A 15,598-nucleotide genomic window follows, 5' to 3' on the forward strand; every position below is an offset into this window, starting at 1 on the left:
CCTATTTGATCCTGCTTTGGTCCTGAAGGATAGCCCCCAAGACTGAAGAGCAAAGAGCTTAGTCCAAATGAGACAGAAATACCATCCAATAGCCATCACACGAGTTGGCAACTGGCGCCATGGTTGCCGTAAAGAGAAAGCAAGGCGATTTTCAGATGAGGCCTACCAGCTGTGCCGTCTGCAGCACAGCTAATCCACTGATCTTTGGCAAAGGAACCTATCTAGGGGTAGAACCACGTAAGTGACACATTTTTCCTTCTTATGACCACCATGTTTAGCAATTATCTTTGTTAAATATTTTCCCAAGTCGCCAGCTTGGGAAACCCTTGCCAGCATGTAATTTAGCAAGGGATGTTTTCAGGACCAGGGACGGAGTCTCCGATAAGGTCCAGAATGCGGTGTGCGCTGCAGTGGTCCTCTTGACCCAGTTTCTTTCCTGGAGACTACGTGTTGTCTTCTCTCCACCTGACTGACTTTCGATCACCAACTTACCACCTGTGCAGTGACCGTTTACAGACCCAGGTCATAACCAGACCTGTACTAAATACACCTAGTAAATAAGGGGTGTGACGACGAGCATGTCAGACCGAGAATTCAAAGACCGAGCTCCAGTCCTTCTCTCTGACTGACGAGCTATATGACTTGGCTTCACCGAACTTTAGTTTCCCTCTAGTAAGCCGGAGATTTCCACGGTGTCGTCCAGCTTTAGCACATGATGAGTCTGATTATCATCCAGACCAATTCTTAAGGAGGATTTAGTAGGAAAAGCAAGGAATTCCAATGCCGTGAGTGTCTTATGACCTGGTAGGAATTCTGTGGTTTGATATTTTTTTAAGATTCTATTATGTATTTGAGAGAAAGAGAAAGAAAGAGAGAGAGAGAGAGAGAGAGAGAGAGCTCATGTGGGGGGAGGGGCAGAGGGAGAAGCAGATTCCCTGCTGAGCAGGGATCACCCTGGGATCATGACCTGAGCTGAAGGCAGACGCTTAACCGCTGTGCCACCCAGGCACCCCCCATTAATTAACTCTTGTGTCATCACAGAGGTTTTGACAAGTGACTGCTGAGGCTCCTTGCAGTCCTATCATCTATTACTCTGGTTCAATGTGTGGAAACTAGAGTCTGGAGACCTGGGAGTAAGGGCCAGCCCAGCCACTCACTATCTTAACCAACTTAGCTTCAGTGACTTCATCCGTAAGAAGGATCTAATAATAACCTCATGGAGTTTGGTACAATAATGTTTGCTGAAGTAGTATAACCACCAGGCATCCGTAAGGAGCAAGGTTCTTATGCAAATGGTGGTCATCTGTGATCATTACGACATTTTGGGTAGGCTCCAATCTTTTGCACCAATGGCTCTTGCTCCACCCACCATGTTCTTCCAGCTCTAACGGAGGCACAGTCCTTTATGATTGACTTGAGCCTCTTAGTTATGTTCCCACTAACAGTAGCCATTTGCCAATTCTGGGCAAAGCCAAAATGATTCCTTTCTCCCTGTGAAAATACGATCCTGAAGCAAGGCTGGGGGTAAGTGATGGCAGGTTGAGGAGGTAATAGCAGAAAACCTAGGGACTTCCCTAAATGCCCACGCTCAGTAGATAACACATATCAAACAAGCTGCCAAAATACAGTGCTTAGATCTCAGAAACCGTTGGAGAGTTTTAGGTCTACACTCGTTCTGCTCCACCCACTCCTTTCCAAACAGATGGACTACGCAGACGGCAAACAGGTAGCAAGGTTTTTTGTAATGATGCCTGAGGTGGTGTAATGAAGCACAACTTGTCTTTGGAAGAGGGACTCGACTCATCGTGGAACCAAGTAGGTTACACATTTTACTTCAGGGCATAGGTTCCTTTGGACTTGTTGTAGCTTAGTCCTGACTGAATGGAGCTTCTTGGGAAGTCAGGAGGTTCCAAACTGGAAATCCATTGTTTTGTCGTTGCAGAGAGTCAAGGTAAAATCTGAGGACAAAGTCATTAGGTGTCTCTTAGGAAAATATTCTATGTATGCATGGAAACTCTGTTCCGAAGATTTGTAGCAATAAGCCTTCTACGACAGCCCAAATAAAGCCCTTAGTCAGGCTTTTGGTTCCCTCCTCGGTTGGGGATTGGGACCAGGGAAAAGGCAAGCTCTAGGTAAAGAGAGTCTTCTACTCTCTGTGAGGACAGAGAGTCTTCTACTCTCTGTGAGGACAGAGAGTCTTCTACTCTCTGTGAGGACAGAGAGTCTTCTACTCTCTGTGAGGACAGAGAGTCTTCTACTCTCTGTGAGGACAGAGAGTCTTCTACTCTCTGTGAGGACAGAGAGTCTTCTACTCTCTGTGAGGACAGAGAGTCTTCTACTCTCTGTGAGGACAGAGAGTCTTCTACTCTCTGTGAGGACAGAGAGTCTTCTACTCTCTGTGAGGACAGAGAGTCTTCTACTCTCTGTGAGGACAGAGAGTCTTCTACTCTCTGTGAGGACAGAGAGTCTTCTACTCTCTGTGAGGACAGAGAGTCATGGCCACGGTGTAAGAAGAGGGATGGTTACGAAGGAAAAAAATATTATTAAAGAAGGAGTTCGGTCAAGATAGTCCTCTCCCTCAGATGACAAAAGCCAATCTTGCCCTTGTGTCTTTTTGCCAAGAAGTTGCTTCAAGTCAGTGTGCCTGCCTCAGACTAAATGATCCCCAAGGCCTATCCTAGTCTGGGTCAGCCAAGAGCAGTTAATGCACTCACCTCTTCTGTTAGCCCTGAATCCGAAGACTGTACTCTGGGAGCCTACCACCAATATAGAATCACAGCCACCAACTTGAGGACAATAGAGAAGCAATGGCGCTCTCCTAGGGATATTGTCCATTGGTAATCTGTTCCAGGGCTTGGAAATCCAGGGGCGATATTCAAATAGTTTGGGTAGCTGCCAACAGTCAGTCACTTGGACCAGTCCGGTATACAGGAGTCCTTCAGAAGCTTTTCAAAATGCAGGCATTGCCCCTTACATGCTTATATTTTATTTCAGAGGAAATAAAGAAGTGGGGAAAGGGATGTGAATGTGGCAAGGTCGACAGTCCTGAAAGCAGCCGGTAGTGTCAACATGGCGTCTGCCTCTCAGGAGGAAACATAACCTTACAGGGGTTCTTGATTGTCTGTTGCTTCCAGGGAAATAGTGGAATTTGTTGAGTTGTCTCTGAGAGGAGAGAGACTAGAAAGAAGGAGGGAAGCAATTGTGTTGCGGCTGATTGCGGTCTGATCGATGTCGGGCACATTGCATCTGAGCACAAAGTATTGTGTTTCATTTTCCCTTTAAATCATTTCCACTTGAAATTCAGAATTATCTGCAGTGTTAGAATCAAATCTCTAAAGCTGTGCCTTTGGGAGCCTTAGGGAAGAAGGAAAGAGGTGAAAGTGATGCTTAAGAGACATGAGAAATTATAAAATGAAAATAAACAGTCCAAAGCAAGCACCGGCTTCTCGGACCCACAACCGTGACCCACGACACCACTGGGCTCCCCGTCGGCTAACAACTTCTTATTCAACCCGAGATCCTTAGAAAGCCTTTCCCTGGGCTCAGGGAATTAGGAGACAGATTCCTTATTATTGTGAGACAGTCTGAGTGATGGGGAAGAAATTAGGTTTCTAATCAAAAAGCAAAATGTGTGACCCAAGAGAAGGAACCAGAATATGAGAACGAGACCTGTGTCTAAACCCTCTTCAGCCAGACACTCATTATAAGAAATGTCACCAGTCAGTGCCCCATCCCTGTTCCCAAGCTATCGTGTTCTTCTTGGAGAGGCCTACCAATAAACTGGCAGTTACATTTTCCATCTTGAAGGCAGCTACCAGTCACCTGTCACCTTCCTCTCTCCCTCGATGTCAGCCCTGTCTCCTGTCCCAGTGCTTCCTGCTTCCTGGGATTTCGTGCTCACGACCTCATCCAGCAAGCTGTTATTAGCTTCAAAGGGAACTGAGACTCTGTGCACTCAGCCGCTTGATCTCATCAAGGGCAGCTTTGTAGTTCTCTGAGCTGTGGGGTCTCTAGGCTGTGACCCAGGAGGGGGGAGGCAGAGCACAGATGTTCCAGCACAGGCCCCAGGGCCAGCCCCAGGCTGGTTACTTGTAAGGCAGTGTTGCGATGTGCTCCTGGGATACTCGACAGATGTTTTTTGGAGCTGGTACCAGACTCTTCGTGGAGCCACGTGAGTTGACTTTTCCCCCCTATATTTCTAGGGATAAACTGAGTCCTGGCACCGGGGCTGCCATCCAGTTTGCATTACTTGGGAAAGTAGAACTAGATGGAGTGGCCCAGGTGCGGGGGTTGGCCAGAGTTAAGTGGCCAGGCTGAGTCACTAAAGTAGCTCTGTAACTAGTTGTGTTTTTAAAAAGCATATATTAAAACTATAGCCCTGGGGCACCTGGGCGGCTCGGTCGGTCAAGCATCCGACCCTTGATCTCAGCTCAGGTCTTGATCTCAGGGTCGTGAGTTCAAGCCCTGCATTGGGGTCCATGCTGGGTGTGGATCCTACTTTAAAAAAAGGAAGGAAAAAAAAACTGTAGCCCCCCTTACTTCTGAAATCTTCAGAGCAGCCAAGGAAACCAGAAAAATTATAGTAATTATTGGAGCACATAAAGGGGGCTAGGGATAGGCAGGGATGCTGTGGCCCAAAGTCTCCAGAAGGTTGTTTCATTCTTACCCATCTCTTTGGCTAAGCCGACTGAGGCACATGCCTCATTGCAACCCGCAGACAAGTGTCCTCGAGCTTGGACGCTTCAAAGGAGAGAGGTGGTGAACCAGGTCAGAGCAAGCAGGGAGAGCAAACTTGTATTTCAGCGTTCACGGTAAATCTCATATTGGCAGAGAGCCTTGAAATTGTGAGTGACATTTGTTACAGATGGTACAGTTCTTAGAGAGCTGGTAGGACTCTCTATGTGAGTCTAAAACATAGATGATTTCCACGTGTATAACGTAAGAAAGACTGTTCGGGAGAGGGATCTACTTCTTCTGGTATTGTTGACCAGCACGTAACCTTAGCATTGGATCGGTACTCATGAAAAGAGAAAGTCTGAATTAAAACAGCAATTGTTCACATAGCGTTCTGGAACCCACACTGAAATGTGGTTATACTGGGAGGCCAAGAAGAAAGACGGGAAATTGTCCAAAAAATAAACAATGAAATCTTTAAATTTTGGACTACAAGGGTGCAAATTTTACCCAACTTCAGATTATGGGTGAAGTTAAATATAAAATAGACTGGGTTGCATAGGGCGATGATATTAAATGAATTCTGTGTTTTTTTAAAGGTTCAATTCAGTCAGATAACCTTTTCTTTAGTTACCATGATACCAAAGAGTGGATTAGATAAAACACTTCACTTTCAAGTAATTGTTTTCAATAGATAGGTATTCCATGAGAACGAGGGTCTGAGAAAAACTTTTTACCAGATGAATACATTATGAGTTATCTGAAACGCTGACAGATTAAGAGCCCAATATCATAAGTGTATTACCTTCTCCAGACATTTGGGTGTCAGCTATATTACATTGTTCAAATTATTCAAACCAGGTCTCTCTAGCCTGGAGTGATGGCTGACAACTGCCTTAAAATCCCAAGCTAGCCTTAATTATCCAAGTACATCCGGCTAGGATTGGGTCAAGCTCTTAGGTAACCAAGGAGACAGGATTATTTTGTTTTGTTGTTTATTTTTAATGGACTAGTTTCCTTTCGCTGTACCTCATAACTCCCTTGAAAATCAACCAGAATACATGTGACCAAGGTCAGTAGAGTGAGCAAGAAATGTCACAAGTCTGAAGGCAGGTGAACGAGCAGAAAGTGTGGTTTTTCAAGCCGTTACTGCGGGAGTTATCAGTGTCTGTTATCAGTGGCTTCAGAGATGCCGGAAAGCAAAACAAAGAAGGTTTTCTCACATAGGTTGAAATTAGATTCCAGGAGAGCCCCTTGAAGAAAATCCCCAGCCTCCCTCTTGTCTAGAACTAAAGCCAAAAGTAGAAGGAACCAGATTCTTTTTTTTTTTTTTTTAAGATTTTATTTATTTATTCGACAGAGATAGAGACAGCCAGAGAGAGAGGGAACACAAGCAGGGGGAGTGGGAGAGGAAGAAGCAGGCTCATAGCAGAGGAGCCTGATGTGGGGCTCGATCCCAGAACGCGGGGATCACACCCTGAGCCGAAGGCAGACGCTTAACCCCTGTGCCACCCAGGCGCCCCAGAACCAGATTCTTAAGAATAAGTTTCCTGCCCTGAGCACCTAAATCAGAATCCAGTCTTTCAGCTGAGCTTCCAGGCAGAGAATCAAGTGGAGAATCTTGATGCTAGCAATGAGGGGGCTTCTCCGAACCGCTGATTCCCTAGGAAGGCCGTGATTGGCCATTTATAAAACGGTGATCAGCAGGAACTTCCAGACTAGCAAACACTCCATCTCAACCAGATACAGCCAGTTAATTTGGTTATAACTCTACTACCATGAGCTTCACAGCTAAAACCCAACTCCAAATTCAGGACAGAACATTAGAAAAATCATTGCATTTACTCACTCATTACCGAGACTTTTCATTTAGCATTATCTTGGGTCTTGATCGTAGGTCATAGTAAATAAAAGTACACTGGAATTCAACATTCTTAATTTGATATCACAAGTTTTAAAACTCACCTAAGGTTTATGGTTTTGTTTTGTTTTGTTTTAAATATTTTATTTATTTATTTGACAGAGAGACAGCCAGCGAGAGAGGGAACACAGGCAGGGGGAGTGGGAGAGGAAGAAGCAAGCTCCCAGCAGAGGAGCCTGATGTGGGGCTCGATCCCAGGACTCCGGGATCACGCCCTGAGCCGAAGGCAGATGCTTAACGACTGAGCCACCCAGGCGCCCCTGTTTTGTTTTGTTTTTTGAGAGAGAGAGAGAGTGTGAGCGGTGGGGGGCAAGAGGGAGAGGGAAAGAATTTTAAGCAGACTCTGTACTGAGTGTGGAGCCTGAGGCAGGGTCAGTCTCACCGCCATGAGATCGTGACTTGAGCTGAAATCAAGAGTCAGACACTTAACAGACTGAGCCACTCAGGTGCCCCAAAACTCACCTAAGTTTTAAATATTAGAGCTATATTCACACAAGCAATTAATATTGAAAATTAGCAGTTAAGCTTGTGATTGGAAATATATCCAGATCACCATTCACAGATTGGTTGCGTCTCCTGATTTCAGGCACTTTCAGTGCCCCCCTCCTTTTGTAACAGTTATATTTGAAGATTGGGGCACCTGGGTGGCTCAGCCGGTTAAGCGTCTGCCTTCGGCTCAGGTCATGATCTCGGGGTCCTGGGATTGAGCCCTGCATCAGGCTCCCTGCTCAGTGGAGAGTATGCTTCTCCCTCTGTAGCCCCTCCATCATGCACGCTCTCACTCTCTCTCTCTCTCTCTCAAATAAATAAATAGTATCTTTAAAAAAAAACACAGTTATTTAAAGATAGCCTAAGAATCCAAGTTGCCATGGCTGAAATTTATCATAATTCAGAAACTGCAGTAAGTCATGATGGGAAAGAATCATTACTTCCTCCCCCAAAGCTTTAAAACATTCAGTTTCAAGGAACGGAAAAGATGCAGGGACAGAGTGGCAGGTGGCTGGTAGAGCTCAGAGAAAGGTATGAATGCAGAGGAGGCCGGGGGAGATCCAATTATTGAGACCGACATTCCACAACTTCACTCCGAATAAGGCAAGAACTGGGTTTAAACTGCTTTTATGTCTATTAGGACTTCCTGGGAATGACGGTTGTCATTTCTGATTAAAGACTGAAAAGAAACTACAGGATAATCCCTTACAAAAGAATAAGTATTCGCCCAAAGTCAGAGAGGTGTACCCCTTAACTTCAGTGGTTATCCTTTCTGGTCTGTAAAATGGGAATGACACCCTGAAGTGACCCCAACACTACCATCCTCAGAGTATTTGAACCAGTCACGGTTCAGAATCAGACCCTGATTCTTTGACACAATGCCAAGAACGAGCCCCCAGCCTGCTCTCACTCCAAGGGCTGATTTATTTAAAATAAACCAACTGATGCAGACAGCTACTCAGCCTGACTGCAACTGTCCAGAGGATTGACTAATAAAATATAGATGATTGAAACTCAGACGATCTAGAAACTTCTTTGTAGTTGTTCTTTTCCATCTCTGCTCTAGCCATGTCACTTAGCAGCTCCTAACTAGAAGTCAAACTGACTGCCTTTCATTTCTTCTTCCCTTGGCCACCCTTTCGTGGGGGTGCTAAGGAGCCCAGGTCACTCACAGGATGCGGGAAAGTCTAGATTGTAACATTTGGCCCCAGCAGAATTGAAGTGAACACCATTGGTTAACTCCCACACTTGTGGATAACCATCTTTCCAAATAAATTGATTACATTTACAGGAAGCCAGCCTCCTGCCAAACCATCCGTTTTCACCATGAGAAATGGGACGGCTGTTGCTTGTCTGGTGAAGGATTTCTACCCTAAGCCTATAAACATAAGACTCGAATCAACCAAGAAAATAGAAGAATTTGACCGTGCTATCGTCGTCTCTCCCAGTGGGAAGTACAGTGCTGTCAAGCTTGGTCGGTACGAAGATGCAGAGTTAGTGACCTGCTCAGTGGAACACAACAACGAAATCGTGCGCTCCACTGACTTTGAACCGAAGAAAAATTCCTCAGGTAGGTTGTATCTAGCTTCAAGGGGCTAGAATTGTAGGGAAGAAGAGTTGAGGGAAAGGAAAGTTGGAGATGTAAACTCTTGACACTCTCAGTGTGGCATCGTGCTGGAAACAAGACTAAGGCCCAACGAGGGCCCATCATTGATTTGGAATTGAACCCTGTGTCCCTTAGCTGGAATCTGAGATCAAGCCCGTCCTATTTCATCCCCCATCTCTTCTTCACCAACCGCTGTCTCCTTCATACTAATGACTGTCTACAACTAGACTCTCGGTTAAAAGTTCATATGCAGTCTAATCCAGCGTGAATGCCAAAACAAAGGACAGCCTGGCCTATCATGGGATTGAGAATCTTAGTTCTTCCTACGAATGAGGAAGGTGGGCCTCATAGTATAACCAAAACAAAAAACAAAAAAACCCAGAATAGGAAGAATGTTGGCCATGTGAATAGCTGTCTGACCTTAACCAAGTCATACCCCGGTCCTCAGTTGACTTACTTAGAGTCTCCTCCACTTTTAAAACCTGAAATCCTTTGAGCCCCGTGGTTGCCAGTGAATCCCTGACCACTGCTCTTTGTTCTAGGTAACGTAAAACCAACAGAACCGCACAACATGGAGCGAACTTCAGAGAGCCTCTCTGGGTCCAAAGGTTAGTTGGAACTAAGGGTCAACTTCAGAACTGAGGGTTAAAGCAAACCCTGTCATTGTCAGAGGGGGCCAAAAGTCAGCAGCTTTCAAAAGAAAATAAAAACCATACCTGAGCCCAGTTGGTTCCCTCTGAGTCTCTCAGCAGAGCTCGCCTGGGTGTAAGCAAGGCTGAGAGTGAGCCGCAGCCTGGGGTCCCCGAGGGCTGTCCGGCGGCAAGCTGGGCTGGCAGACCAGGCACAATGCTGGTGATCCGGGGCAGACTGGTAGCCAGTGCTGTGGCCCCAGTTTCTGGAAGGGAACTTAGTCTCTTGCTAAAGCCACCATCTTTACTCTTGTTCAACCACAGTTTATCGCAGCTCACAGTTCACAGCCAGAAAGGTGAACACGCTGTCCCTCACGGTGCTGGGGCTCCGAATGGTGTTTGCCAAGAGTCTGGCCATCAACTTTCTCTTGACTGCCAAGTTATTTTTCTTTTAAGGTAAGAATTAGCTGCTTCTTATTCCTACCCCCGCTGAAACTATCCCGCACAGAGAGAAAAGGCGTTTAAGAATATAAGAGGCCAAGAAGCCTTGGGAAAGGAAAAACACATAGAGACATATGATTTAATAAGGTGGGCCGCCTCAGATACTCGGCATAATGCCCCATCTCCTCTTAGCCTCTTATTTCAAGCCAGGCTCAAAATGCCTTATGTAGTACAATGTAATCCCAGCCAATAATCCCCACCTCCCACCCAGGAGCTAAAAAAATTGTGGAGCTAAGTAAGGAGAAATAGTTTCCTTTATTTACTATTTTGTGTATCTGGCCAAGAGGCCATGGGTTATTCGCAAGGCCGTTAGTAAAGCTTCACCCAAAGGAATTCTAGAACCTGCCTTTGCCTAGACAAAAGGGATGCCAGCTCCTGTTCCTTTACCACAGGACTCCAGTGTGTAAACCAGCCCAACTTCGGGATGGACCTACACCCCCATTCGTAGGGACCGACCCAGCACTAGCCACTCGAGATGCATGCAAAGCCACAGCTGAGCCCTTATGTGCCTGCCCCTTGCATTCCCTCTTCGGGTAATCTCGGACACGAAGTTCAAACTGGGGCCTCGGTTTGCCTACAAAGCCCCTTCCCTAGTACCCCAAACACTCCTCAGTCCCAACTCCTGATCTCGATTTTGAGTGTGGGACTGATCCACCCCAGCCTGAAAATACATCCAGTCGCTTCCAAATGGGTGACTGGTTTCCAGGAGTCCCAAGGACACAGGTAGGGTGGCTATCTAAAAAGAGCCCTACACTAGGAGTCAGGACATGTGGGTTTTCACCCTGACCTTGTCACTAACACTATGCTACCCTAGCCTGGTCACGCCACGTCTCTGGGCCTGAGTTTTTGCACCCAAAAAGCAAAAGAGCTATGACTGAGGGGAGCAAATGGGTTGCATGATAAGCTACTACTGACTCGCTGAAGTATGCCCACGTGCAGAAGCGAACCATGCCACAATGGATTAGCGAGACCTGCAACGGTACAACCAGGGCAAGTGCTGGCCCCCCCACATGATCCGAGGACTACGATTGCTCCCAGCCCTGGTGGTCTGTGATCTATGACGCTCTGACAGTTGTCCTTCACTTGCAGGCTGACCGGCACGAGAAGGCTCCACTATGAGACTCTCATGTTATGTCTTCACAAAAGCCTACAGAGGAGCTGTCTGCTAGGCTTCCAACTTCTCGGTGATTCAAGTGGACCTATCCCAGCCTTGCTGAAATGGCTGTTACCCAAACTGGTTTTTCTTCGAAGGCAACAAACCCAGCTCATTTTCCAGCCTGGTGGAAAGACAAAAGTCCTGGGGAGTAGGGGGGGTATGGTCCTAACTGCTTTATATGCTGCTTTATAAAGAGATATAGGACTCGTTTTCTTTTTTATTTCTACAACGGATACACTTTGAAAAAGGTGTTTTGTTCCTTTGACTTTCTTTGCCTTCAGAAGTAGAAAGCGGGAGCCTACAGATTCCCAGCTCCGTGGTCCCTGAGGAAAATAGACCCTGGGGGACAGAGAGCAGATGCCCTTTACCTAACGTGACTGGCTCTGCTCAGCCCAGCACTAGGTTTGCCCTGAGCTGGCATTCTCAGCCACAAACGCACTTTCTGCTTTTCTTAGTACCTTACAAACAAAATTACATTGGACTTCTCAAGCAGCCAGTGGGGTTTCTAAAACCTCAGCCAAATACACTCCAAGCTATTAGCAAAGATCAGAGTAAAATACAAAGAAAATGCACTTCTTTCTATTAATTGATGTAACAAACGTGAGTTGACTCCCTCTAAGTTCCAGGCACTGAGCCGAGGGTGCAAAGATGAGTAAGACGTGGGCCTGCTTTCAAGCAACGAACTGTGCAAGTGTTTCTGGAGGGAGGGAAGAGGAATGAGACCCCTCGATTTCAGCTGTAAAAAGATGATCTTTACCGGGTTTTGTCTGCCAATCTGTACACAGGGAATTTGAGGGCAGGGGACAATAATTCTTGCCTGCCCCATGTTGTTGATGGTTTTCTGCCCTTCCCAGTGCTGTTCTCTGTTGCATTTATAAAAGTGCATTGAGTGTGCCTTGCCTCTGGCTTTATTCATAACACACCACCGCAGGGGGAAAGTGGGTGCTGTGAACCCACCATTAGGCAGACAGAAACCAAACTGAGCTTATAGACCATGCTGCGGCTTCCTGAGCCCCAGGCCTGCAGGCTCCTGCCTCGGGGACCTGGGTTTCCTGCTGTCGCTGCTGTTTCGCAGCAATGACCCTTCTGTGGCCGATGAGCTCTGCTACTCCCACCTCGGCAAGGCTATAGCTTCTTCCAAGTGCATCCCCTCAGGCAGCAGAGTCCCTGCGCCTGGTTTCCTCGGCACCTGGGGCACTACGTAGGGTGTCAAGTGGGGGCTTATGAGGTCACAAGTGAAAGAGCAGCCCTCACTAACTCCCCTTGCCATCGCCATCTGCAGACTCCCCTGTATGTCTTCACAGCCCAAAGTAAAGAAAGACTCAGTAGCACTCGGAGTCAGTGAGCTCCGGACCATCTAGGTGGATAAGCAGGTCCATCCGGGAAACACCGTTAAAGACTCCAGACAACAGCACCTCATATGTATAAAGAACACCTCTTTCCAAAACATTCCCCTCTGTTACCTTGGGCAACATCAGCATGTTTCTGTGAGTAGCTGAGAACAAAAAGATCACATCCTCATTTTTCAGTTGGAAAAAATATGCCCCCCGAAAAGGTAAGGTACCCTGTCCAAAGTCATTCAGTTAGGCAAGGACGTAGCTGTGAGCAGAACCACATTGTCAAGAGCGCCAGCCCGAAGTTCCTTCTACAAGACAGACTGCATCCCCAAGCCAAGGACAAGGTGTTGATTTGATTTCAGCTGAACTGGACTTCAGGATTGTCCTATAATTAGCATATAAATGAGCCACCCTCGGGTCCATTTTGGTGGCAAAAAAAAAAAAAATTCTAGCTTATCACAGGATCCCTAATTCCCTCCACCAAAAGGAGCCTCCAGAAAAGATTAATTGTAGGAGCCGAGGGGGATTGTGGGTGTCTTCAGGTCTGGAGGGGCACCATCCTGTGGATTCTAGTTTTCCAGAGCTTTCACATACAGCACCTCATTTAAGCCCACAACAACCCTGAGAAGACCACCGCACACAGTCCTGGGCAGAGGGCGACCCCGAAGGCTGAGTGAGTTGCCCACGGCCTTCGGCTCCCTGAGCCGTGTTCTCCACATTCCTCCCTATAGTGACTGCTCTTCGCCCACATGTTTTGAAGCCCAAATAAACTGCTATCAGAGCACCTAAAGCCTGGAAGGATGCCGCTGCCAGGGAGACCCCTAAAGTGCGGCACCACCCGTTGGCTCTGTCGTTAACCAGCTCTCTGACCTTGGGAATGAACGTCCCTCACGTCTCTGGGCTCCAGTGCTTTCCCTATAAAATCATAGCTAAGGCTTCTACCCCCTCCCAGGTTACGTCTCACAACTCTAATCGTTGTTTTAAGGCAGAGAGTTCAACAGAAATGAAGGAAAGAGTGACTCCTTCCCAGGGCTTAAGGTGTATCTACTTTTGACATCACATCCTGGGCTTCCCCTGGAGACGATTACCTTCCTTGGAGACGCCCCTGAGCTCCAGACCCAGGGACTTTGAAGCTGGGGTTCTGGGAATCACAGACAACTTCCTGGGAGTATCTCAATGCTCTCCGGTGAAAGAAAAATGTTCTCCAAATAAAGTGAGTCAAATGGTGGTGTCAGAGAGCATTCAGGAAAGTACATGGTTGTACAAGAGGCTGCAGAAGAAGGTGACTCAGGGAAAAATTTTTGAAGTAACTTTCTTTTTTTTTTTTTTTTAAGATTTTATTTATTTATTCGACAGAGATAGAGACAGCCAGAGAGAGAGGGAACACAAGCAGGGGGAGTGGGAGAGGAAGAAGCAGGCTCATAGTGGAGGAGCCTGATGTGGGGCTCGATCCCAGAACGCCGGGATCACACCCTGAGCCGAAGGCAGACGCTTAACCGCTGTGCCACCCAGGCGGCCCTGAAGTAACTTTCTAATTTTGAGTCTTAAAAAGAAAACAGACCGAGTCACAATAATGGATAAATGATGGAAGGTAAAATAAAGCCCCTCTTGAGGAGCGCTCCCTGGCCTGGCCCTTCACCTGCCCCATTCTGACACCGTCACAGGACTCGAGCACATACGTGTCAGCCCCGCGCTGTCAGGCGTGAGTGAGAGGGGCACTGGGGACACAAAGATGAGAATTCTTCAGACGTACCTCTCCCCCTCTCCGCCACCAGGGCCCACTGAGTCAGAAAGGGGGAGGTGCCCCGCTCCAGCCGAAGCCGGGGGGAGCTGGCTTTTTATCATTTAGCAGACCCTGTAGGGCACCTCCGAAGGCCAGGCCGGGACACAAAATAGCTGGGACGAAGGATCCCGTGTCTGGGGCCGTGAGCTGCCCTGAGAGGTGGCTCGAGGAGGCTGTGCCTGGGTTTACGTTCAGACCTCCTGGGCACCTGCGTCACTGTGGGGGCTCATGGCACAGTAGTAAGTGGCACTGTCTTCAGGCTCCACCGGGGAGATCACTAAATGGAAGGTTCTCCGGGACTGATCATGCAGCACAGAAAACCGATGCCCGGTAAAATCTGCATTTTTGGATAGAGTGTTATCTCTGTAAAGGATAAACTGAAAGGCGCGGTCTGGCCGTATTCGGTACCAGTACAAGTCGGGGTTTGACTGGGTTGTGTAATAAGTGCAGAGCAGCGTCACCTTACTGCCACTGGCCACTGTCTGGTCCGGGGAGCGCTGGGTCACTTCGTCACACAGCACGCCCCTGCCTGTGAAGAGCAGAAAGAGCAGATGCGAAGCCCTGCGCTTCCAAAGGCACTGGGCCCCACACGGGCTCCCCCCGACGGAACTCCGCGGGCAGAGGCAGGAGGACGACACAGAGATGAAAGTCAAAGGCAGAGAATCCCTGGAAAACCAAGTGTCGAGAGAAACAGGCCAAGGGCTTAAAGCCAGAGAAAGGGAAACGGCGTGGAAGGACATGAGGAACGTACGCGAGAGAGTACTCACAGGAAAGCAAAAGGCTCAAGCCCGCAAGAAAAATCATCTTCCCTTGCTGTCAGGGCAGAGGCTGGAGAATAAATTGGGGTTCCTGAGGTCTCTGAGACCATCTCAGGGCTTCTGAGGGAAGACCTGGTGGGAGGGAATAGGAGCAGACGGGCCGCCCTGACGGTCATGTGACTGAATGAGTTGTAACTCTCCCAGGCAACGGCTTCCGCCCAAGAAACTGTTGTCATTATTGTTCTTTCGGTCCTCAATCCATCTTGAAGGAACCCTTCTGTAAACGACAGGAAAATGAATTACCGAAACACACACACAGAGAAACAGAACCTGCAAGCCCGGCGATCCCATGCTTAGACACCCAGCTGCTACACGAGAGGCTTCCCCACCCTTCCTGTATCCTCAGGCCGCGGACTGGGTGCCGGGCCACTGTCACCCATCGGGCTCATCTCCTAGTCCTCCGTGGGAAGAGGGAGGGAAGAGGGTTGAACAAGAGCACTTCTTTTTTTTTTTTTTTGAAGATTTTATTTATTTATTTGACAGAGATAGAGACAGCCAGCGAGAGAGGGAACACAAGCAGGGGGAGTGGGAGAGGAAGAAGCAGGCTCATAGCGGAGGAGCCTGATGTGGGACTCGATCCCACAACGCCGGGATCACGCCCTGAGCCGAAGGCAGACGCTTAACCGCTGTGCCACCCAGGCGCCCAAGAGCACTTCTAAAATCACTCCCAGCCCTGAATTCCAG

General features: G+C 47.8%; 2 gene segments (V, D, J or C); one reads left to right on the forward strand and one right to left on the reverse strand.

Moving 5' to 3' along the window:
• The first annotated feature begins 4,020 nt into the window (after positions 1-4,020).
• LOC103680445 lies at positions 4,021-11,870 on the forward strand. The segment is given in 5 exon segments: positions 4,021-4,171; positions 8,376-8,654; positions 9,233-9,298; positions 9,644-9,775; positions 10,910-11,870. Coding segments are annotated over 4 exon segments (540 nt in total).
• A 1,867-nt stretch (positions 11,871-13,737) lies between these two features.
• On the reverse strand, positions 13,738-15,338 carry LOC103680446. The segment is given in 2 exon segments: positions 13,738-14,625; positions 14,864-15,338. Coding segments are annotated over 2 exon segments (375 nt in total).
• Positions 15,339-15,598: the final 260 nt, after the last annotated feature.

This window comes from Ursus maritimus, unplaced genomic scaffold (assembly GCF_017311325.1).
Source record: "Ursus maritimus isolate PB19 unplaced genomic scaffold, ASM1731132v1 scaffold_123, whole genome shotgun sequence".
Taxonomy (NCBI): domain Eukaryota; kingdom Metazoa; phylum Chordata; class Mammalia; order Carnivora; family Ursidae; genus Ursus; species Ursus maritimus.